Source organism: Crocodylus siamensis, chromosome 6 (assembly GCF_052110815.1).
Source record: "Crocodylus siamensis isolate JL-2025a chromosome 6, ASM5211081v1, whole genome shotgun sequence".
Taxonomy (NCBI): Eukaryota; Metazoa; Chordata; order Crocodylia; family Crocodylidae; genus Crocodylus; species Crocodylus siamensis.
The window spans coordinates 71,097,352-71,123,563 of record NC_143400.1 but is presented as its reverse complement, the minus strand read 5'-3'; the positions used below and the strand labels follow the sequence as shown (position 1 = coordinate 71,123,563).

The 26,212-nt window shown below is 39.8% G+C and overlaps 2 protein-coding genes across 9 annotated transcripts in view; one reads left to right on the top strand and one right to left on the bottom strand.

Annotated features, from left to right (window-relative positions):
- The window catches only part of MED12L (mediator complex subunit 12L), a 315,648-nt gene that overhangs the window by 200,475 nt on the left and 88,961 nt on the right, over window positions 1-26,212 (bottom strand). For all 8 annotated transcript variants that reach the window (XM_090055417.1, XM_090055416.1, XM_090055409.1 and 5 more), the window contains exons 11-15: window positions 19,738-19,869; window positions 18,584-18,710; window positions 15,435-15,646; window positions 14,448-14,552; window positions 13,303-13,476 (exon numbers count right to left, since the gene is read on the bottom strand). In XM_090055417.1, the coding sequence (XP_089911543.1) occupies window positions 13,303-13,476; window positions 14,448-14,552; window positions 15,435-15,646; window positions 18,584-18,710; window positions 19,738-19,869 (750 nt within the window). The remainder of the gene's footprint in view (window positions 1-13,302; window positions 13,477-14,447; window positions 14,553-15,434; window positions 15,647-18,583; window positions 18,711-19,737; window positions 19,870-26,212) is intronic.
- Window positions 5,904-8,625, top strand: GPR171 (G protein-coupled receptor 171). Its single transcript, XM_090052947.1, has 2 exons — window positions 5,904-6,046; window positions 7,401-8,625. Exon 2 carries the CDS (start codon window positions 7,455-7,457, stop codon window positions 8,424-8,426), a length of 972 nt encoding a protein of 323 aa, XP_089909073.1. The 5' UTR covers window positions 5,904-6,046; window positions 7,401-7,454; the 3' UTR covers window positions 8,427-8,625.

The window sequence follows — 26,212 nt, the reverse complement described above, 5'->3', positions numbered from 1 at the left end:
TTGAAAATGTAAGTCTCACACACACACACAAGTTGTCTGAGCTATGTTAAATCTTTAACTGTGTTTAACAATATTTATATAAAAGTCATAAAGGAAACATTAAAAAAAAAAAATACAGCTGCATTTCTCCCACAGGTAACTCGCCCTCCCAAAGCCCTGTGGCATTACTATATCTTTGATACCAGAATATGTTTCTGAATATATTGTTTTCCTACATCCCAATATTAGAAGGGTCGTTATGCAACTGCCCTTTATGTCACAATATCATGTCCACTTACATCAAATATTCTTCAATACAGCAACTGGGACATCAAATTTCAGGTTCTTACTTTGCCTACTTCTTTCCATCTATATATTGTTCTGAAATACCCAAACAAGTGGAGTTCTTGTTCTCACGACAAAAGGCAGCTAGAGAGCTAATGCAGAACAACAATAAAGTTACAGTCACCTGCTCATTGGACCATCCTCTCATCAGTACAAAGCTACTTTTAGTATTACCAAGATGGAAAAGCAGAGTAGCGACAACAATCTTTTGTCATTCTGAAAGAGAAAAGTCACTGAGCCTGTGTGGATGCAAAATACATAAAGGCTTGTGGATCAATAATTTGATTAGAAGTGATCATTAAGGTACTACTTCAGAAAAGCATAACCCTAGGCTCAAGTGTCTTCCTGAATAAAGGTCTGAAAAAAGGATGTGGATGCAAGTGTTCTGAATTCAAATATCAATACCTCCAATTAAACCACAAAATTCCCAGCTTTATTAATATTATTCATCCTGACAAGAAGGGCTAGAATAGATAGAGCAGAGGCAGGCAGTTATTTTGACCGGGGGGACGCTTACTGTGTTTTGGCAAGCCATTGAGGGCTGCATCACAGGCAGCCAGGGGTAGATAAATATTAATTTTCTAAATTTTTTCAGGGGCCCCGCAGGCCAGATAGAATGGCCTAGTGAGCCACATCTCGCCCACAGGCCACATTTTGCACAATCTGAAATAGAGCCTTCGTTCCTTAACAGTCCAAAATAATGCTGTTAACACCTCTCTATGATGAATCCGTATCCTTTTTTCTTATTTTAGAAGCTGGGAGGCAATGTACTGCCTCCCAACAGAGGTGCCTTAAAATGACTGGTCTTACTAATGGTGTTCAAACTCTTTCTAGTGATCATGAGGCCAATAAAAAACATCTGTTTATTACAAACAAAACCATAAGAATTAACAGTTTTCAATGCACTTAACAGCTAGGAAGTATCAGACTTAACATTGTTAATGCAAGTTCAATTCAACCTCTTTGTTCTCGTATACAGTACAATGCATTTGTTAAATTCCATGGTCAGAGGCCATATTTTCCAGAGGATCCCTACCTCATTCTGTGAACATGATAGAGCTGTTGTAACAATGAATAAAGTGTGTTGTAAAAAAACTCTAGTCCATCTCAAAACCTCCTGCCTGTCAGGCTGCAGAAGGTAGAAAATGTTTAGAGAATGAGACAGGGGATTGTAAGAATAGAAAGGACAGTCTCCAAGTTAAGGCAGTCAGATGTTGCATACAGAACTGGATTTATACTTTCTCAGTCACAGTTCCTCTGTTGCTAGGCAACTCACTGAAATCAAACTTTTCACAGGGCAATAGTAATTGTGCATTCCTCTTTTCACAGATGCCCAAGTTGAGCTTAGAGTCCAATCCGGCAAAATATGTAGAGTATGCAGCTGTCCCTGAACTGCGCACTTTGAACATAATGATGCGCTCTACAAGGTTAAATACTTGGGGTGCAGAAATCAAGCCCTAGGTACACCCATATGGGCATCAAGAACTAGCAAATACTTTTGACCTTGATCACTCTATGCCTCAGTTTGCCACGTATGAAAGAGGGGCAGTAGCCATTTATCTCAGGGGGGTGATGTGAAAGTAAATTAATAGTCATGAAAAACTTGAATATCGTTGTGATGAGCTTCTTGGAGAAGCCCCTGAGTAAACTAACAGTTTTGTCTATTCATCAGTAAATCAGGCGTGGGGCCACACACAGAGCAAAAAACTGACTAGCAACTGATTAAGTGGTCACTGCCATCTCTATCCACTGAAAAAGGCAGAAGTACCTCAAGGATAAGTAATATGGGATACCACATGATACAGCATTATACTAAGGGAGGCTGAAGTAAGATTGTAGAGGCTAGCTTAATTCTGTTATTTCCCAAACGTACAGGGGCCAACTCTGGAACCTTAATACTATTTACACTTAAAATGCCACTGCACTGGATTTCCCAGCTTTTTTAAAAAGTAAACTGAAAAACCAGAAATCCTATCATGTGGCAGGCAGCATACTGACACCCAGACAAGTTAGCAGGAGGTATGGAACTTTCAGCCCATCAGCACAGATGCCTGCCCCTTCAGACATCAATAGTAAATAATTATCCTCTGGGTGAACCAGTTGGGTTTGGGTGGGGGAGTGGGAAATGGACAGGTCTACACTTTTTCCAATTGGGTTTTACTCATATTTGCTGACATCAAAGAAAATGGCAAGATGCAGAGAGATTTTGTACCCTTTCAAGGTCAGGAAAGAAACATGCTGTCATAAGTACAGGTTCTTCCATGGGTCAACGCCTGTAGGTCAAGGCCCTGCATGCTATATACCAGGTGGGCAGGGTAGCACGGGGCCCAATCCTACCATCTGGGATAGTATAGAAGCAGTACAGGGCCCTAGGACCCTGATCCAGGCATGCCAGGCTGGATGGAGGTGATGCAAGGCCTAAAACTCCGATCCTGGTACTCAAGACTGGGCAAGGATGGTGCAAGACCCTGGGCCCTGATCCAGGTATTCACAACTGGACAGAGGTGGCACAGAGCCCAGGGCCCCAATCTTAGCACACAGAATCGGGCAGAGACAGCCATGGGGCTGCACAGCCCAATTCTGCCTGGCACAGAGTCCAATCCAGATGCGAGGTTCTGATTTTGACATGCAAAATCTGATCCAATGAACCAACCCCCACCACTTTTGCAATAAGGGGGCAAAAGGCTGAGCAGTGCTCAGGGATGTGCAAAGCTTCAGGCCACAATTTAATTAAGATTTCGCCCAATTCAGAGGCCAAATCACCAAATCCCAATTGGGAGACCAAAAAACAAAAAACCTCCAAATCTATTCTGAGAAGATTCAGAAATTCACATGACAGTCTTTCAGGGAAACAGAAATTGAGAAGATGGAGGGGGAACAGGGGGGAAAAGACTGACATCTCTGGCTGGCCAATCCCCGAGTCCCCTTCCAACCACATCCAACTACATCCCTCTGGGTGAGGGATGTAGAAACAGCACATAAGCCTCTGTCTGCAAGCTTTCTGTGCCTTTTGTGAGTTGTTTCTGCCTGAGCAACATCATCTGAAAGGTACTGGATTAGCATGGCTTTCTACCTTGTCAATCTCCTGCTACCTTCTGTTCTTGGAAAGGATTGGATATAGCTTACTAACTAGAATCTATCTACTTATCCCTATTCGATCCTTTTCTTTCATTTTATATTTGTTCGCTTTTTTTTTTTCTCCCCACGTTTTTTAAAAAGACAGCTGTGTTTTCCCTGGCAGTGAAACCCCTGCACCTATCTCCTTGAAATTTGGCAGACCTCATGCCCTCAGAAGGGGCTACTGTCCCTGCTGTTTTCATCCAAATCTGCCTTAACACACACACAGAGCACGAGTTTAGCTTTCAGCAGTCTGAGGTACAGTTTCCCAGAAACCCCTGCAACTATCTCCTTGAAACTTGGCAGGTTTCATGCCCTCAGAAAGGGTTACCATCCCTGCAATTTGTATCCAAATCAGCCAAAAAATGACAAAGTTGTAGGTATTTCAGTGATTCCCCATTATAGTCTAAGGCCGAATCTCCCCAAAACAATGCCAGGAGGAGGAATACATGGGGGGAAAAAAAAGCCTCATCTTGGATTTGAGTACTGGCCTGGGCCAGGAAGTGCCTCAGCTCCAGCTTTAGCCCCAGCTCAAAGCCAGATCTGTGCCACTACCTGCCCCAGACCAGAATGTTTCATTTGGTGGGGAAAAGAGCATGTGGTGGGGCAAGCACAAAGGACACAACAGGATGGGTATAGGGAACCTAAAGCCTGTTCCCCCATCTCTTTCCCTTTCTGCCTGTTACTGCCCCACATCCCCCTTACCTTCTGCTCTGGCTCCAGTCCCTCCAGCCCTGACCCAAATGCCAAGAGCTCCCATCACTTCCTCCTATCCAGGTTGGACTGGACTGGACTGGGCTGGGCTGGGCCTGGGCTGGGGCTACGGCACTATTGCTGCTGACTGCTCCAGAGAAGAAAGCAGCAGCAGAAGGCAAGAAGAGGGGTGAGCAGGGAGTAGGGAGGGGGAGGCAGGCAGATACAGGCATGGGAGGGGCAAGGCGGCACATGCTGGTAGATCAGGTAGCGGGGGTGGACTAGGGGCACAGGAACAAGAGGTATGGATTTGGCACCTCACCCCCCAGCCACTGCTTTCCCTAACGCAGCAGCTGCGGGATGCAAATTTAATATGATCTTCCACTAATTAAATTATAATTTATAAATTTTCCATGTATGGAATTTGTGGGGGGGGGGGGAGAAAGCTTGCCTTGAATTTGAAATTACCGTGTATTCAGGTAAATATAGTAAACTTGCCCAAGTTGGGGACCATCAGTACTGCTCAGCCAGAAAATCAAACCATACAATTATGTTATGCTGCTTATTATTATTTGTAAATTTGGAGATAATCCCATGCCTCTTCTCTTTATGAATAACCAGCATGAAACACTAGGGAGATTTCCCTATGCAGGTTTTACTGAACATCTTCTTCCTCTTTTGAACCCTGTGGAACTTCTTTTAAGGTTCAGCTTCAATCCAAAAGTCTCAACATGAAATGCATTTTGGAGAGCTTTGGGTTTCATGGGGGAAAAATGGAGAATCATAAATTTAGTATGACTTGTATGGAAAGGCATAAATCAGCCCACATTTGTTTAAAATGAAACCCAAGATCACTCCAGTTTATGAAGTTTCACAAATGTTTTGACAAACACAATTTGAGCTTTGAGTTGATGACTAAATCTGAAACTAGACAAGCTTAGCATGGTTTCCTTCAGGTTTTGATGCAAAGACTTAGCCCAATTCTGTAAAAAATTAAGTTTTGCTAATGCTGGTAGCTGCTCCCAAAGAACATAGGCTCAATTTTGTTAATTCTCTTTACAGTAGTCTTAGCACAGCAGGCCACATGGCTGAATTCAACACTTGTTCTACTGCTTCAACTTTTTGATTGAGTTCAGAAACCTTATTTATAAGGGGCTGTTTGTTTGTTTTACACTTTTGATTCCCAGGAGAAATGCCATAAGGTCAACCCTCCCAGTTCATGTCTTGAACTAAGCAATAGATCAGGATTTTAAAAAAGTCATTAGTCCCTAGCTTTTCATTAAATAAAAGTTGTTTATTTGTTTTATCTTTAAAATCTTATATATTACTGAGACTACAGGCCACAAAGGCCATCTGATACAAGAAAGTATCAAGATGCAAGACTTGATATTTTATTTTCCTTCAAATGCCATTAAAAAGCTTCAAGTGTGAAAACTCATTACAACTGGATATGAACATATCAGAAGTTAAAAAGGATATTTTTCCTCTGGCTGTTTTTTTGTCCCCATCTACTCCAGGCTCTACCCAGTCAAGTGCACAATACCCAGAAGATTGTGCTCAAGTTCACATATGTGGGCACAGCCTCATGACAGCTGCAGTTTGTCTTTAGCAAATAAAACATTTTTTATAACGTTAGCTCTGAAAGAGGAAAAAGGTAGTTTTGGAGGTTCCGCGAACACTTAGGTTTTTCTGTCATATCTCTTTTAGGTAACTTCCGTGTGGTTTAGCAATTGAATGCTGGCTCTAATTACGTCAATCAACACATTTAAAAACCACAGCCTTTTTAAAACCAGCAAATGCACTGAAGGATAAGAGATTAGCGTGCTGTCAGACAATGAGGCAACTACCTGCTGAGGCTAATCAAGCACTTTAGAGACTGATGCCTACAAGATTCTAAACAATAAGAAGCAAGGTATGTATTTTTTAAATATTTTATGTGCTTAAATATAGCTTGGTATATATACTATGAATTATATAATATGCCAAATGCACTGAAAAGCTAGAAGACTGTACATTAAAAACAGTAGTTTTCATAGCACATGCTGTGTTGTTACTTTATTGTATGCTTAAAATACATCTACTCTAATTCCACAAAAGATAGCTCTTCATCTCACTTGGGCTGCCAGAGTACTAGACAAAATTAATTCTAGAATCCATCTGAAAATAAATCGGATAGGTCACTGGGGAACAATATCAGAACTTCATTCCCATTAGAGGATTCTGCCACTTTCACCTTCTGCTGGCCCTGAAAAAGAGGTATTTTTTCTGACCTCAAGTTAAACATATATTTTTGTAGCAAAATAACCTCCTTTATCATAATTATATTTCTGCTAATGCAACAGCATAGCTACAGTTCAGATCTTTTAGTTGTGTCATATAGTAAAACTATACCATTTGAGCATTCAACCTACATTTACATTTGAACAGTAAAACAGACAAGTTTTAACAAATGGAAGAATCTGCACTATATAAATAAGAAGTTAAGTGTGAAGCTATACAAGACTCATTCGCTATCTTCATTTCTTAGACAGTCAAACAATTTTCTCTCTCCAGTACTCATAGCAATGCAACTAAAAGAAAAACTCCGATATGCAACAGTTGATTCAGCTAGTTACAATAAAGAAAATACGTACATCCATAATCTAAGCAAATACATCTTTTCTCTCTACATTCTGATAAAACCAAAAATGAGGCAACCAAATCACCTTTGACAGCTTCTTTTGAAAGGTTTTATTAGATTGATAAAACATTCAGTGTCTTTCCCTTGCTCAACCAAATGTATTAGTACTTATAGCTAAATTCAACTGTTTCTGTTGGATATACCTGTATGTTGCTTTTGACATCTTATTGTTAAGGCTCATGCTTCTATGCTATATTTTATGGCCAAGTATTTTACAAATATTCACTAATTTTCTGAGGTGAAGTACTGGCGTAAAAAAAACTTTATGTGTGGCCCTTATTAACTAGCTACATGACTTTGCAAATATAGTTGCATTTACCCCACAGTAGCATGAATTAAAGAGGCTGTTCATGAGAGTAAAGTTTCATAGACATCAATATGCTTGCAACAATAGTTTCAGGCTACGTTAAGAAATTGCTTGAATATAAACAAAACCTCTACAATGTAATGTGAAACATTAAAGGCTATTAAAAAGGTATAAGTTTGGCCACACATCTTAATGAAATTTTACTGGAACACATTTCTCACATTGATAAACTTGTGCTGTTCTGAGGAAAGTTGATGTCTTACTTTTATTACTTCACAGGTTCTGGATATCTTATAACAGCAAAAATACCTACGTGTCCACAAGACAATTAATATGTCCTTAAGCAATGTCTCGAACTGCAATATCTATAATCAGATGGAACCATTTTCCTATTTTTACTATTTGATTTTCCTCATGGGATTTATTGGGAGTTGTTTTGCTCTATGGGCATTCACACAAAAGGATCAAAACCAAAAGTGTATCAGCATATACTTAATTAACCTGCTAACAGCTGACTTCCTGTTGACTTTGGCACTGCCAGTTAAAATAGCTGTAGACATAGGCATTGCTTCTTGGAAACTGAAAATTTTTCACTGCCAATTTACAGCATGTCTCATCTACATTAACATGTATTTGTCGATTATATTCTTGGGATTTGTAAGCATGGACCGTTGTCTACAGTTAATGCATAACTACAAAGTGTATCGAATCCAGGAGCCTGGTTTTGCCAAGATGTTATCTGCTGTTGTATGGATAATGGTGCTTCTTATAACAGTGCCCAACATGGCAATTCCAATCAGAAAAATCAAGGAACAGCCTACCATTGGATGCATTGCTTTTAAAACAGAATTTGGAAGAGACTGGCATGTGTTTACTAATTTCATATGTACAGCAATTTTCCTCAATTTTTCAGCCATGATACTTATTTCCAACTGCCTCATTATCAGACAACTTTATCAAAACAAATACAGTAAGAGTTATGCGAGTGTGAAGAAAGCCCTGGTGAATATTTTATTAATAACTGCAGGCTACATAATATGTTTTGTTCCTTACCATATTGTTCGGATTCCCTACACTTTGAGCCAGAGTAATGCTATAACTAACTGTCATCTGAAACAAATACTCTTTAAAGCAAAGGAATCCACCCTGCTGCTCGCTGTGTCAAATCTTTGCTTTGATCCTATTTTGTACTTTTATCTTTGCAAAACATTTAGATTGAAAATTACCGCAACTTTTACAGCACAAAGAGAAACAAAAGGTCTCACAGAAGGAGAATCTGTGCAAAACTGTCATAGTTCAATCTAAGCTAATTGATGGATATCACATATACAACTATCCTGCACTTGCCGAACATGGGGAGAATGAAAACCTGACGCACATGGACTGCTTTATTAGTTTCATATACCTAATGAATAGTGCACAGTTCTATTCTCTCTAAGGACTCAGTATTACTTACTATTAATATACCAATGTGATAAAGGTCTGCATAAAAATACCCATATAGGAGGAGACAAATGTTCGATAATGCATTTTATCTAGAGAGAAACAAAAATGTCTAATAAAGTTTTACGTATGAAAAATACCTAGACTTACCTTTCTTTCATAAAGCAACATTAAGACTTTCTGTATTAAGATACCCAGTGCAATCAAGGAAGTTGATGCTTAACAGTGAAACGTAAGCTTCAAAAGACTTACCATAGTCTCAGATAACCCAGAAAATGTTAAAAGGAATTATTTCCTGAAGAAAGCAATTTTCTACTGGACTAATTAAACATTACCATATTGACTTACATAGCACCAACAATTGCTTTCAAATAATTTTTTTTATTCTTCCAATACCTCTCTCCATTCCCTTTCTACTACTTGAATGAAATGTAAATTCATTGGTAGCAACAAGTAACAGGCAATTACTGTTGTGACCTTTTCAGAAATGTTTTAAAATGGAATAAGATGAACAAGAGTTAAGAATATAAAATACTTTTTTTGTTATGTTCACAATTAATAGTTTTCAATTAATCTCTTTCTCATATGCACATGTACGCACACAGCAATAGTTAAGTACCTAATATTCAGGACACTTAGAAAAAAACACCACCATACATCTTAAAACACCCTATAATCAAAGGCAAATGCAAGTTACTGGCAATCTGGATGAATTATAATTGTAAACCCAAAATACTTCAGAGATATAAAAGAACTAGGTATTTTCCCTCAAATATCTAAAATTTAAATTCTATTTTGAACAATTGGAAACAAGCAACTAAAAAGTATCCAGGAGCAATTGTGCCTATTAGACTGTGGGGCTAACAGGCACAAGTTAAAGTGTAAGATTTCTGTTATTTGCAAGGGGGGTTAAGCAAAAGTTACAGATGCCCCATTGTATCTTTTTATTTTTTCAAATGATAGCTCCAACAGTTGGAAAAGTTTTCTATTATCATTAACATTTTTCTATGTTTTGACTGAACATTTCTAGGCTGAGGTATAGTTCTGTCTCTAAGCCCATTCAATACTACCCTTCCTCCTGAAACTACCAAGAGAGACACAAATACAAGTGTGGGGACAGGGCTCTTGATTTTCCAAAAGCCTACTGATAAATGCCAAAAAAACAAGCCAAGGAAGGAAACCTATGTCAGCTCTCCAGTCCTTTTACATTTCACCATTGCTAGTGTCACAGACAAAGCTGTCTACAGGCAGCCTTAGCTGAGGTGATCTAGTTGGGGGTGGTATCACTTTGAGCAGGGGACTAAACCAGATTACCTCCTGAGGCCCCTTCCAACCCAAATTTCCTGATTCTATAATATGTTTTGACATATTGGTAAGTTTATCAGAAAACATTCAGATCATCCAACCAACATCATCAGCATTCCTGTTCAATGCAAATGTTTGTTTGTACTAGTGACCCATAAGTAAGAAATTAATGCAGTACTTGTTTTTACTGAAATATCTCACCATGTGTTATTTCCTCCCATGCCTATGCTTCTAACAAGACAGCTTTAAGTTCAGCACATCCCCAAAATCTCACCAAAACAAAACATTTATGAAGTATTACAAAAACCTATGCCATCTCTCATATTATTGCGTGCCCAAGCTGTAGTCTATATTAGGCCTGTGCAAAGCTTCGGTCCCTGATTTGATTTAGTGGAGATTCAGACCAATTCAGTGACCGAATCTCTGAACCTAAACTGAATCAAAGGACCCTTTAATCTCTCCGACTCAAATCGGAACCCTCTGAATCAATTCAGAGATTCAGACATACACGCAGCTTTAAATGTTTTTTCTACATACCTCTAGGTAGCAGGCGCCTCGTGAGTGCTGCGATGCTGGGGCACATGGAGTGTCCTCCAGGAGCACGGGGGCTCCCCAGCATGCTCAGCAGCAGACCCAGAAGTGAACCAGAAGCACTTCCAGTCCACCTCTGGATCTGCTGGGGAGAGCGCAGGATGTCCCCCACATTCCCCCCGGCTTCGCAACTGGTGCCTCCTGGGTCTGGGGAGGATTTCTAAGCCAGTCCACTTCTGGGTTCACTGCCAACCACATGGAGGGCCCCCTGCACTCCTATAGGATACTCCAGCATTGAACCATTCAAAAGCTGTGCTGGTACCTCAAGATATGTAGAAAAAGCATTTAAAGCTGTGTCTATGTCCAAATCACTGATTCTCAGAATCAGCATCAAATCTTCATATTCGGCCTAATCAAATCATGTCAGTGATCCAAATCCATGAATTGAATCACTGTCCCTGATTTGGGCCGAATCCGAATCAAACAGGGCCCGCTTCACACACTCCTAGTCTATACATCTCGACAGACATACCCAATGTCAGTGTTCTGGCTAAAATTAGGATCCAGCTCCTGTAAACCTAAAACCTAAATAAAAACCACCAGTTACAACAGGCACTAAAAAAGGTTCTCATTTTAACAAAGCTGTTATGGAGGAGGACAGCTATGAAAGTGGCAGTAGGGAGACTGCCAAGGCAAAACTATTTGCAACTGTGTATGGGCAGGTTCAGAGATCTGGGGAAAGGACAGAAGAAAAGCAGGTTAGACCACTGAATCCACACTCATAGAGCCAGAGAGCAGCAGTTACAAATCCTATACAGGAGCTGTGCTTGGAATAAATTTTAAGACTTTAAGTCCCAGGGTTGAGAGTAGCAGCCAGAAAGGCTACAATTTTGCATTGCAACCGATTCATGGGTGCAGTTTCTGTCCTTCCAATATTCACACAGTTCTCCAGACAAACCCTGCATCCTCTGACTTCAGTTCACTTGGCAGTAACTTGGGAATCTCACTTCGATGCAGGAAAATTATTATACTACTTATCCAAATTCCCAGGTTGGTGGATTTTGAAACACTACTTGAAAAATACCAGAATCAGTTCCATGCCAAGAATTTCATTTCCAAGGAAATTAATGGCAATTTTCAATAACAATGTTTAAAGCCTTAATTTCTATAATATGAAACACTTATTTTCCAGAAACAACCTGATGTTTTGTTAGAAGAAAAAATGACTTGGTACAGAAAATATAAAAATAATACAACACCTAAGAACAAACAAAAAGTTATGATAAATATGTGAAGTAAATGTAAATAGGGAAAAACGTAGTGTTTCTCAGCAAAACTTGCCACCTGGACACAAGAGCAGGTCAACATTGTATACCTAGCCTTCCTAAAGCCCTTTGATCTAGCATCCGCAATGTCCTCAACAGACAGTCAGGTGGGTGAGAAACTGGCTGCAGGATAGGACCCAGAGAGTCACAGTGAACAGATCCAAGTCATCCTAGTGAGAAATGGGCAGTGGTGTCCCACAGGGGTTAGTGCTTTGCCCAGTACTTTTCAGTATCTTTACTAATAATTGGGATGTGGGGGTGAAGAGGTCACTGGCCAAGTTTGCAGAAGACACCAAGTTATGGGGGAGCATAGTCAGACTTGAAGATATAGGCTACAGATACAGGCAGACCTAGACAGGTTAGCAAGTTGGGCTGGTCAGACTCTGACGAAGTTCAACATTGAGAAATGTAAAGCGCTCCACCTTGGGATGAATAACCCCCAACACACCTACAGGCTCGGTGGCACCAAACTGACTAACACCACAAATGAAAGGGACCAGAGGGTAAAAACAGACCACAGGATGAATATGGGCCGGCAGTGCGACGGCACTGCTGTAGCCAGCAAGGCAAATAATTCTCTGGCATGCATCAATCAATGCATCTCCATCAAAACCAAGGAGGTGATTCTTCTGCTCTACTCAGCACTAGTGAGACCGCAGCTGGAGTACTGCATCCAGTTCTGGACACCACACTTTAACAAGGACATGGACAAGCTTGAGAGAGTCCAAAGAAGAGCCACCAGCCATATAAGGAAAGGCTGAAGGATCTGGGATTCTTCAGCCTGAAAAAAAGAAGGCTGAGAGGGAACCTGGTAGCAGCTTAATGTACTCCCCTAGTGTAGTAGTAAGGGCTCAGTGAGCAACTGTTCACCAGGGCACCTGAGGGGAAAACTAGAAATAATGACCACAAACTCCTGGAAGACTGATTCAGGCTCAACATTAGGAAAAACTTCAGAGTCAGGGTGTCCAGACTGTGGAATAAGCTCCCTCCAGGGGTGGTACAATCACCTACCCTGGAATCTTCAAGTCACCTTGCTGGGGTCACCTGACCCCCAGCTACTTTTCCTGCTTGGTGCAGGGGCTTGGACCCAATGATCTTCCAAGGTCCCTTTCAGCCTTACCACTCTATGAATCTATGAAAAGTGTATTCAATCTGTGCTGAGTTCCATGCTACCATCTCTAGACTGCTACCGGCACTACAGAAAATTCTCTCTAGTATTTGTCACTCACTCTGCTATTTCTACAGGATGCTTCAGTGAAGACGTAACACAGCTGGCAACATTGCAAATTAAAACAGAAAAAAAAAGAGAAAATGAAAGTACCACATTTAGACTACCCTTTTTAAGGGAAAAAAGAGGAGGAAAAAAAGCTGACTCCTGGAAAACCTAGTAATTTCCAGTAAAATTAGAGTAAAAGCATAGAAGCAAAGAGCATCTCAATTAAGCTTTAACAATGCCACAATCTCTGCAAAGTGACCATTTCCCCCCAAGAAAACAAACTTTTAGTCCTTGAATTGAACTATGGCTAATTCCTCCATGTATTGACATTTCAACTTAAAAATGTAAACAGTTTGCTTACCAGAAGTATAGGAAAATGTGTTGCATACTGCAAGTGGCGAAGGTCATAGTTGGAAGGAAAAATCAGTTCTTTCAGTCTTTCCCTTTTGACTGTCTTCTCACTGTTAACTGAGATTCTTCTGTCTAATGAAGAGTGCACATTCTCACAAGACTCCGCAGGCATTGGAGAAAAAATCTAAGTCACGTAGAACAAACGGTTAAGGTTTTTGTAAACAGAGACATTCAAAATTTAAATAATTGTATGGTAGGACTGAGTGTGCTCTTATTTACAGGTTTTTCACACCAACGTAACTATTTAACACAGAAATTCCACTGGTATAAGTGGAATAAGCATCAGGTCCAATGCTTAACAGATAGACATTACTCCAAATATTGTGCACTAAGTACTAACAAACAAAAACGGTCTGCAGTTAAAGTAGTATTACAGTTTACTTCCCTGGTGTAACTTCTAACTTGCAACATAGAAAATACAAATTACATTTTATTCAAAAGATAGAAAGACAAAGGAATGGAAAGACAAAAAACTGGATTCATGGAAATTAGAGGAGAGATGCCTTCTGGACAACATATAAACTGACATGACAATATCACTGGGAAAGATCTCTGGTAGGCACAGCCTCAGTTCTACATGGTGTACTGACTTCAATGGGGTGGACATAGATATAGCAGTCTGTGCAGATGCAGTTCAAGGGTCAGCAAATAATACCAACAATTAGAGATAAGTTGGGAAATTGAGAAGTACTCCAAGTTCAACAGACAAGGAAAAAAAAAAGACGACTCAATCAAATGAAAAGCCAAGTTACAGAATAGCAGTTTGGGTTGTGGTCAATTATTATAAAAGAAATATAATTACACATGCATATTAATGCAACAGTCCTCTAAATAGGCACAAAAGACAACTGTATAAGCCAACGAGACAGCTGTGAAAGAATTAAGCAATGCTGTCAAAAGAAGATATATGGCTGTATTAGAGATGTCAATACCTTGTATGCATTATATTACAGTGATTGTGAATGAAAGAATACAGGTTATATTAAATAAATAAGATTTCTCAAGTTCAGAATCAAGCAGAACACATTTCTGATGGACACAACAGGCAAGAGATAAGGAAATGAATAGCGTGTAGGAAAAAAAAATTAAACCTACTGGGAATTCCGAACCAAAATCAGGCTTAAAGTCATTCTTGTCTACATCATCAAAAATATTAGTGGTTCCTGAGTCAATGCCCATATGTTCCATAATACTATGATCCTAATAAATCAGGGAAAAATAAACTCCAGTCAGATAACAATAAAAGCCTAGCTTGATTGGTCAGAAGGTAAAACCAAAAATTCTAGCCATTTAAAAGTTAATGTTTAAAATTAGACAAGAAACAATTCTAGTATCCGTATTCACAACATCCCCCAATTCATAATCACTTTCCACTGTATACCCATATACTGAGAATGATCAAAGACAGGGATCAAAAGAGGATTGAGAGAGAGAGACGGGTGACCACCCATGGGGACTCTTCTGAAACTCAAAACTGCTTCCCACTAGTAGCGTTGCCTGCCTTCTCCCAAGTGTTCTTTCTTCTTCGTACAGATGTCGCTAGAACACAGTGGAATGCAATTTATATACACTCTACCTCTTTCAAGGCAAATTTGGCTAAGATGATTGAAAATCTTAGAAAACACTTAAAATGGTCATCAGCACTACTGAGTTTGTGTTGCATGATCATTACATAATTAAGAGTCTAATCCAAAACCCATGAGATAGATTTTTATTAGTTCTGCAACAGACCTGAAGAGCTGATCTTTTCCTACACTTTAAACAGCACCTTAGCTTTCACATTTTAATAATAAGTACTTGGTATTACTATATTCAGTTCATAGGACATAAATATAGGGATTAGGTATGTGCTATATATACACACAGGTATGTGTTATATGGTTACATCTGGTTACATGTGGTTACAGGTATGTTTGGGATACACCAGATAAACCAGAAAAGGATTTTCATGTTCAAGTCTCCTTTGATTATTAAAAGATCAAGCTTGAAACGCTGCACTCCCCTTGGTTGGAGATTTGTTTTCAGTTAAAGGATGCTACTAAAACTTAATATGGGAGAAATAGGTGAAGACATTTAGTTTACCTCCAATTTCATATCATGGTCCTTGGAATAATGTTCATCCACAGTTTCTCCAGTAGGCGAGCGTGTAGTAGCCGTAGTGATTGACAAGTCTCCACGTGATATTAAAGTGCACATATAGGCATCATGTGAAAAAACATCATGTCGGATGAACTCAGAAAATAGCAGCACCAGATTCACAAATTCAGTCTTCTCGTACTCACTATTCGGGTCAGCTACCAAAAAAACCCATAAAAACCTTTCTTAATAGAAATTGCAAAACTGCAATGTGTTTCCTTAAAAAGCAGCTTTTGACCCCTAAAGATTGCTTTTCTTTTCTATATCACAAATTATTTCTAATTTAATGACACACAACTTTGCCTTTCTACCACTTCCTACACAGAGGTGGGTTCCACAGAAGTCTATTCTGCACACATCAACTTGCACCAATTTGTGTAAAATGCAAATCCAAAATTCAAATATTTCCAAAAATTGAGAGGTATGGTCAAGTTCTACAGAAAAGAAAAACTTAATCTTGTCCTTAAGCTTTTGATTAAAGAGATACTTATTTCTGCTGCTTCTGTAAACTTTAGTATGTATATTAGGACATTTATTTACATGTTTAAATCACAGATTATAATTACAAACAAACTGAGCCATTATAAATACACCAAACATCATAAAGGAAGCCAAAGGGAAAAAACAATAGACCAAATTTTAGACATTTTAAAGTGCGCAATAGCTATTTTGATCATTTTACCTAGCTTCTCTTTTTTCTTTGTATTTCTCTCATGTAATAATTTATGAACATATTACTTATTGTAAAAATACACCAGTATCTTTCCCTCTTTCCATGTCACTAAAGAAAGGTTCGGGGGGGGGGTGTTCACCCACCTGGGTATTTTCCAATAAAAGTGATATTTTTCTTATTAACGGCCTTTTTAAACATTATGCTTTAATTCCCCTTCAAAATGTTTTAGGATACATGCAGAAGTTACTCTTGGATTGACCTAACTAGCACTAGGTAGAGGTCAATATAAATACCAAACTGTACATACCCTAAGAGAGTTCAGATGAGACATAAAAAGACCAGCCCAATCTAGTGCAATTCACTTAAGGGGGTCCACTACACAGATCAGGCTAAACCATGCCCAATCTAACCAAATGTGTGTGTGCTTTTAGAGCGTGTCCCTGGGGTTGGAAAAGCTCAGCTGCTCACCTCAACCCCTGGTTTTTCTACCCCTCTCTGCCACCCAGACCTGACCAAGCTATTTTAACCTTCCTGACCCCCACTTCCTCCCACAGTCCTGAACAGACAACCTTCTACCCATGCTCCCAACCACCCCAGCTTACTTAGATCTCATTCCCAGCACACCTCCTGGCACCAGCAAATATGTACACAAGTGGGACCCAATATACCATCACACAGAGTAATCATAGCTTGGGTCCCAGGAATGTCTTCATCTACCCTTAGATAAGTATTTCTTTTCCAGCTTCACAAAAAAACTATGTTTATTTTATCCATAACTGTGCTGGAGTGTACACAAGCAATAACTTTCTTTTGGCAGTGAAATACAGTTATAAGAAGTAAGAAAAGTTTATTAAAATGAATAATCAAGTATGCATTATTGTCAATGTATCACTGCGCATTGACAAAGAAACAAGAATGTTCTTAATCTTAGGTGACTGATGGGGAGGGTACGAGGGGCATGTACCAGCCTAGTCCATGCCGCCACAACCAGCTTCTGCAGAGGCTTGCCAACCCCATCCCTGCCCCAGCCTGCTTCTGCAGGTCCTCGCCAGCCCCTCCCCCACTGCTGACACCGCCACCAGTTTCTGCAGGTACTCACCAGCCCCGTCCCCTACACAGACACCTGCTTCTGCGGGTGTCCCCCAGACTCAGGAGGCACCAGTCGCCCATGTTCTTAATGTTTGTATTAGTCATAGCAACACAAATGGTCAGATTTTTAACATTAAGGCTTGTAATCATGCAATGGTATTAGAAAGTAGTGCTATAACATAACTTCTTTATTAGGAAATAAAACTTCCATTTAGTGAGCTACCACTAATTCAACTAATTAAAAAGTATTTAAAAACAAAAGGCTCCTATACATATGCAGGGAGGGTGTTCCAAAATGCTGTAATTACAAGATATTGGAGCAAACTCAACCAACTGCTGAAGCATGGTAGTTACCATGCTCCAGCAGACTCCAGTGTCATGTGTATCAACATCTCTGACCTGAAAAAAGGCAGTGGAGGTGCTTTAACTAAAGCTCATTCAATGCGCTTTAAAGCCCCTGCACCACCATTTTTCAGCATGGGGATGCCAATATATATGATGCTTCAGGCACTTAAATTACCACGGGTCTCGGAACTGCACTAATTTAAACGCTCCCTTCCTTTCCCCCAAACACAAACACACCTACCAAAGCACATCTCTAAACACGCAAAGTGAAGTCACGCTGCAAAAACTGGAACTGCTTCAAAACAACCGTTTTTATACACATGAATAATTACTGTCACATTGTTACATTGTTATACAATTGACAGGCAAACAAACAACTCGAATTAGAGCATTCCTAACTTAAGACAATTTTTTTAGTTTACTGTTCACCCTGAATGCCCTTTAAATTTGCTGTTGTTCTAAATATTGTGTACTACTAGACTTCTGATGCTTACAAACCCATTTCAGCACTCTCCAAAGTTTGATTAACTCCAGAAAATTAATTAATGTCTCTAAAAGATGAGAAAATTCAGGCAACAGATTTAACAATGCAAACATTCTCACATCAGAATGCTTTTCTAGAGACAATACTTTTCTTAAAAGCACAAAAGAAAGGGCCCATGGGTCATTAGACCTTGGATAGTCCTGGCCAGAATGAAACCATTAGCAGCTATATACAAATTTTTATAAAAGAGTTAGACGAATATTCTCTCTTGGTGTCAAGATTATAAACTTTTGAAGAACTATGCCATTCCCATAAAAAACGTTATAACATCCTTCTCTCAAGTGGAAATAGAAGCCTAAGACCCAAGGACATTATAAATTTGTGAAAAGAGTGGGGAGGGGTCACAATGGAAACTGTGAATTAGCAACATCACCATAATGAAACACAGTTTCAGTAACTGGGCATAAGCTACTGCCCTGTTTTGGAACAGTAATTAATACTTACATAATGAAGGAGCCTGCGTATCTAAAAACCTAAGGAGGACATTCTGGAAAACAGGAAGGCTGGAACCAGTGAGGGAAGCTGAAGAAATAGATTCCTTTTCATCGAGGACTTCTGACTCACCACACCTCTATGGAATAAAAAAATACCAAATTAGTATGATACAACTTTACACTTGTTTCTCTTAACAACACAGCATCTATCTACAGCTCATACATCTCACCAAACACTACTGAAGAGGAGCATTATTTCATTACTCTCTAGCAGTATTTTGAATATTTCTTAAGTATCTAGTTAAGCATCGCATAACAAATATTAAAAAGCAGTACTTGAGAACTCTCCTCTTGTGTAAGGGGTTACAGTTACTTAAGTAAAATTCAAGCAAATAATTTTTTTGGATTGGTTTCATGCAAAGACTGCAATTATAAGTTTGACAAAGGAGGTCAATCTTATTTTATATGCCAGTTCCACCAATTTAAAATAAAAGGCACAGGACCCCCAAACCAAACTCCCTCTGCTCCCTTTCACTTCTCCCATTCTGAAAACAGTGGCAGACTGGTAGTCTATACCGGGGTGAACTAAGTAAGATCGGATGGCCATTTTAATGCAATCTAACCTCCCCAAACATCTGTACTTAGCCTAGGAGTTGAGCTGGATGAGGGTGTTTAAAAGATAACTTTAAATACTTTTATTTCATGTGAAACATTTTCACTATCCCTCCATTTTAAGCAGAAAATTAAGGCAGTTTTTCTTACTATACTGCTAATAATTCTATAGAAGATACTAGTTTCCTTCAAAGTTGCCTTCAAACTTTCTAGAATTATCTGTACACTTCCTAGCCCATCAAGAAAATTGTCACTGATAAGCATAATCAGGTATCTATCAATTCAACTTAAACACTCATTTCTCCAAGATACCACCCACAGCACTTTATATGGATGTACACGCAGAAGTAAATCCTAACAAAGAAAACAAATAGGAAACCAGCTAGCATTATTTTAGCAGAAATCTCCATCATTCAAAGGTAAATTTATGATTTAAAAACAAAAATACTTAAAAATATAATATTTAAAAAATAATACAAAAAAGATAATTTTCCTTCATTTGCTTGTTTTTACATGCATGTCACCACACTGTTCTAGAACCGGAAAACTTACTTCTGCCTCAATTTCTGCTTGTCTCTTTTCCATGAGTTTTGCTACAGCCATTGCCCTGTATTTCCCGGATCTTTTACAGCTCACTGCCCATTCACAAAGCAATGTTACAACAGCTTCATCATTGGGGGCAACCTGTAAAAACAAAACAAATTGCATTTTACTCATTCAGTAAGAGCTATTACCTCGCTAGGAACAAAGTGTTAATAAGTCCATACAGGCACTGTCTAACATCCTTTTAATTTTTTAAGTTACAGATGGCTGTTATGCATAACAGCAGAACTTTCCTGTTGTTATTACTCCTATTCATAATGCAAATTCTTATTCCTTGTGCCTGAAATATGTGAATAGGAACACCTTGTAGGAATGCAGCACACCACTCTGATCCTTTTATGGAGATACCATATTTAATATGACTGAGCAAAATCTAACCAACTAAAATAAAGAAATCAATGGAGGCTCAAAACAATTTGTTTCTCTTCATCAGATGACTTCCAAATTACTAATACTCTCCTGAACTGAAGTACCCAGAAATGAATGAAACATAATAGCAGCCAAATCAACACAACCCTACCAGAAAGCCTATCACTTGGCTGTGATGTAAAACCTCGGTGTATTAGATTGAAAATTGCACAATAAATACTTTTTATACATCTATCCTACGTTGTATCATACCAAGCTGTCGCAGGGCACTGAGATGTGCCTGCTCCTTTAAGAGAACAAACAGCCTGAGAGGTTGCTTACTGGAGTTACAGGGGAGCTAACGAGGGACTCATCTGACCAGAAGCTGGCTCAGGTTTAAGCTACACAAGCCCAAAGACCATAAGAGTCATGTAGTCTCTCCCTCAGCAAGTACAAATAGGGTTACCATATTTTCAGTATCAAAAAAGAGACCACCTAGGAGGGGGAAGGGTGTGAGGGGGAGGGGGGAAAAGGAGAAGGGGAAGGGGCATGATTGGTGGGCACAGTGATATGCCCATGCCCTACCTCTGCCCCTCGTTCCCAAGCCCCTCCCCCCCGCCCTGCCAGTGCCCCTCGCTACTGACCCACAGCCCCCTGCCCTCCTGCTGTGGGTGCCCCTCATTTCCAACCCATAGCCCCCTGCTCCCCCCGCCCTACAGGTGTTTCTCACTCCTGATATGCAGCCCCCTGCCTCCCAGCCCTGCCAACACCTCTCACTCCCAGCCTGCAGCCGCCCGCCTTACAGCCCTGCTGGTGCCCTGCACTTGGGACCCACAGCCTGCAACCCCCTGCCTCCAACTACTGACCTGCAGCCCCCTGTCTCCCCAGCCCTGCTGCCACGCAGCGCAAGCACACATGCGGGAGCATGCGCGCGCGCGCGCGCACACACACACACACACACACACACACCTCTGTACCTGGCAGTGGCTTGCCAGGGCCTGGACATGGAGCATGTGACCCTTGGCAGCAAATCATCTTGCCCACTGCTCCCAGCCCCAAGCAGCCAGGCCAGGAAAACACACGCAGAGCAAAAACCCAGACATTTGATTGCATTTAAAAAACCTGCCTGGACACAGGGACAAGAGGCCAAAAAAGAGGACAGGAAAACCCAGATGTATGGTAACCCTAACAAAGTAAGGAACTCTGGGCTACAGGGCAGCAGGGCTCCTAAAGGGAACTGGATTGAGCTAAACAACTCTGCAGGCCTGGAAACAGAGGCAATTTCCCTGGGCAGAGAAAGGCTGGTTTACAGGCAAGTGGCCTTTGTTTTACATTAACCCCTAAAGGGTTTCAGGCACATAGCACTGGTCCACATGCCCCAGGGGAGGACTGAGCCAGGAGCAGGGGGTCCAAGACCCCAAGGCAGCCCGACAGCATAGGCTAAACTGGAATATAACCCTGGACTGGAAGGTATACCTTCTGGGAGATAAGGAAGGTTTGCTGTCTTAAGGGGGCAGAGGGCTGCTTCTGCTTTATGTGTTTCTGTTATAGCCTAAGGCCTTATAATTTATGTTACTGTTTAATCTAGTGGTTTGGGTTGGGACTGTAAGGGGAAGTTACAGAGGTCCCATTAGTGCTTGAGGGGCACCCCCATTCCAGGGACAGGCTCAAGGCCTGAGCTATTGTTGAGCCCAGAGAAGAATGGAGTGCAGAAGCACAACAAGATTGGGGCCAGGGTCCCCGTGAAAGTGATAGATCGAAGCTAGTGCCTCAAAGCCAGGTCCAATGCAGCTAGAAGGCCTAGCAAAATTAAAGGGGTAGAGGCCGAGGAGGCAGAGGCCCAGAGGGAACAGTGCTACCTTAACACCTGTGAGGTATGGGATGTGGTGTAGGGGAGGATTTGGACCCACGCAATTAGCCCTTACGGCTTGAAGTGCCCTGTGCAGCACAATTATGAAGTGAGGCCCATCAAGGGGTCTGAGGACTAGTGAGAACCCTAAAATTCATCAGAATTGAGGCCACACAAAGGCCCATGGGCATGCTATTTATTATTTTACCATCAAGGAGTAACTGGCAAGACAGGAAGGTGCCCTAGAGGCAGAGCAGGCACAATCACAGAGCTCCACGGGGAGCATCATGGACACCCCTGGGACCCCAACATGTGATAAGCCCATGCCTAATTTACTCCCAATTATCAACCATGACACTGTTTTGAGATTCATGTTTCCCACCTCACTCCCTCACTGAATATCTGCTTTTTTATAGTATTGTACCGTTAGGCATACTACCTGGCATAACACCAGTTAAGTCAATTTTTTTTTAATTTCTTCCCATGGTTCTAGTTTCTTTGGATCTATACAGAACATGCTACTGCTCCATCTTCACTAGATTTTCAAATACTTCAACATTTAGCATAAGTCACAAGTTCAATATTCTTTTTACTCCTTCCTATAGAGTAAATCTACATTACAAAATTTAACATATAAAAGGATGTGAAACAGACAAAAAACAAAACATACTCTGGAGAACTATAAAAAGTTACAAGCAGTAATGATTAGCTGTTTCATGATTATCTGCATAATATTCCTTCTTACACTCATTTTAAGCCACTGGTATAAAATGACATTGGGACACTGCGAAATATTTCCCACAAAGTACATCTATGCTTAAGCAGGCCAGACAAAGTTTTCTTGAAAACCTCAGAAAAATGTAAAAAGATAAAATGCAGAAACCTGACTTTGCATAGTCAGAAATGCATAATGACAAAATATTCCTGCATATTTCCCAATTAAAATAAAATGATTAAGCTATCTGTTGTAGATGAAAGCAGTCTTAAAGTTACAAATATCGATGCAGCATATTTTCAGACCACTGAAATGTTACAGTCTAGATTGACATTGACCTACTCGCCTTTCACCTAGCAATAGAGGACAAGGCAAGACCTGGAAAAATGTGATTCTGTAGTTTACAGAGGTCCTAATAGGAAGCTTAACAAAAAATATTTTAGGTCACCAGTTTCCTATAGCAGCAACAGTCTTGCATATCACTTCTTAGTCCTGAGTAGGGAAAACAAAAATGAAACTGGGAGTTTCCTACTCCTTACATGAGGCAAAAGCTATAAGAAAGGAGAAACTATGTCTGCTCCTAGTAAGACATATACTGAGTGGCAGTTTTTCAGAAGTATTTAGGGCATGGGATTCCAGTTGAAGACTTTTTGGTAAATGAAGTAGTAAAGAAGCAAGAAATGTAGACTCTTACAGGACTGCTTCAAGTCATGAGGCAAACGTTTTCCACTTCTATCACAGATGGTAAAATCTATGAGCTGTTAGGAGGAAAGTTTTGTATTTATTTATCCCTCCTGTTCAGGTTATCAGTTGTGATGTTGAGCACACACAGTAGTATCAATTTAGGAAAGATCAAGAAAGGTATGAACTATTTGCCTGGCTTAGGTGCCAGGTAGGAGCATGCTCAGTGAAGTGGGTGTTTTAGCAGGAATGAGTGTTGGCATACACCTGAGGTAAGAAAAGCTGATTGGTGAAAAAGTGATGGAGATGCATCTTTGTTGCATGTATGATGACTGACAGCTGACTGACAGGTGTGTGCAGGTTCTGATCAGTTCAAGACTGTGGGGTGACTTTGGCCCTTAAAAGGTCAGTCAGCTCTGGTCAATCCAGTCGGTCCCATGAACTAACTCTTTGAAAGTCATTCAGTCTTGATTCATTCCATCCTTGGTGACTCTCAGAGCGAGTGGTCTTGGAGTTGGTAAAAGTCTCAAGAGAACTTTCCTTGTATGGACCTTGGAATTCACTTTGGGTCAAGTACCCAAGTTGAAAAGTTACCTGTTGGAGCCCAGGAAGTTGACAGATTCATAGAGATCGGCTTACTTTTAAGTGGACTGGTAAAATATCACTCTACCCTCAATAACCAAGGGAACCTAGTTACTGTTCTGAACTTGGGAAGCTCTGTCAGAATAGAACTGAGGACCCTGAGTGTGTGATGCTGTGTGTCTGGGAATTGGATACTTACTTGAGTGGTATTCTTTCTGCATGAATTGTATGTGAGAATATAAGAGTTTTGAGTGCTTGAGTGAGGAATCAACTGAGTGATCTGAGTGAGTGAAAGTTGCAGTGTGCTATAGTTTCAGGCAAGCAGCACTGTGCACTCCCGGTGGAAGGAGGAGGGACCTGAGCTTGCTTAAAGGATTTCTAGATTTGTTCAATGTGGTCAAGACTTTGTTGTCAGATTATTGAGGTTTTCGACTTTCTTTTATTGTGTATAATTACTCTAATTATTCTATTGTATATAATTCTACACAAAAACAACTGAAGTAGCATTATGGGGCAAAACCACTTATGATGCCTACCTCAGTGCCCTGATAACTTGCTAGCTTAATTTCAAATCCTAGCAGGACTGTAAGGACAAAACACATACCAGTATATTACATTACTAAAAATTAACTTGGTTACAAAATGACCCAAACCAAAATGGGTAAAAGTCAGAGAAAGCTGGCCTTGCTTCCCAAAATCTAAGTTCTTCAAGTTACTCTTAAGGATGGTTGTGATTTTTTTCCTTTTGAATGGGTAGAACATCTTTACGCTCCTTATTGCCCGGTAGAAGAAAATAGGATATTTGTGCACTTTGCAAAAAAAATAAAGCATTTACTTCTTTCAGAAAATACAGTCTACAAATTTAATTTAATCGTTAATCCCATTTCACCCTGAATTTATAGAACTGTCAGAATATTTGGGAAAAAAAATGTCTTTTCTTAAAAATCGTTTAAAAATGCTCTATCTTGGTCTGTTTTAAGGCCTACCACAAACAAACTGGGGGAGGGGGGAATTGTGAAACTGAAAAAAGACAAACAGCTGACCATTTCCAAGTGTGCTATTAATATTGAAGAATTGTCAACCCAAATATAAAAATAACTTCAGATTCTATAGCTACAAATCAAAATGAAACTAAATTTTTAGGGATAAGATAACAACTAAGAGAGCTCAAAAAAGCATATGTAACCATTCTGCTGATTTTTCTTTTTACTAGCACACACTATGTTTATTCAGAAAACAACTTCAAACGATGGAGAAAAAAGGTCCCAGTTACCCAACTTGTTAACATAGCTATCTATTCCAGAATCAAATTACATCCAAATTCCATGTGGCTGAAAACAGTTAATTGATTTCCCCCAAATTTACATACAGCCTATAGAACTATATTCAATTTTAGCTAAATTTGTTTAATTACTTATGTCTGAATTGTGCAGATTTATGCACGTTTAACTTTGTGTACATAAGTGGTCTCATTAACAAACAGAAGTACTCACAGCCTTTAAAATGCATTCATTAAGTCTTTGCAGAATCAGGCTGTTATCTTGTACAGTGTCTTGGAAGGGAATCAAAGACTTTATCGTGTAAAAACCTTAGTTTATTTAAAAGAATAATAGCATGCAAAAAAACCACAGCTTTTCTTTAAAACTACTGTGTGCCTATAAAGCATAGTCAATCAACAAATTACTTTTCATAATCAAACTTACAACATGGAAAGACAAGCAGTCCAAACCATATGTTAATTTATTCTTTTGCATTACAAAGAATATTACATTGTGTCATGATTACTGTACCTCATGACTTCCTGCCTTGTGATGCTCTCTCAAGAGCTGCATCTTATGATTTCCTGCCTTCTGTTAGAAATTTTCCTTTGCACTTTTCAAATGTCTTTAAAATTTAAAGAGTAAACCTCCTGAAGATAATTATACTTTTGATCTATCTAATTCTCTGAATCTCAACTATGAATATTTCGCCTCTGCCACATGTTCATATACATCATTCCAGGCAAAAGCAGAAGTCTATCGGATCTGCAGTGTCTAGGAACTTTTGACAATTAAAGGCTGCACTCAATATTCGTCCTTCTGGAAGGATGAACAAAGAAGGAAAATGAAAGGGAGAATCTGATAGTATCAAGTGAGACAGAATCTTAACCACACAGCCAATTTACTGCACATATATCTATCTATTCATGTACCATTTTCTTAAACATGAAAGACCCAATTGCAACATTACTCACTGATGATATAGAATAG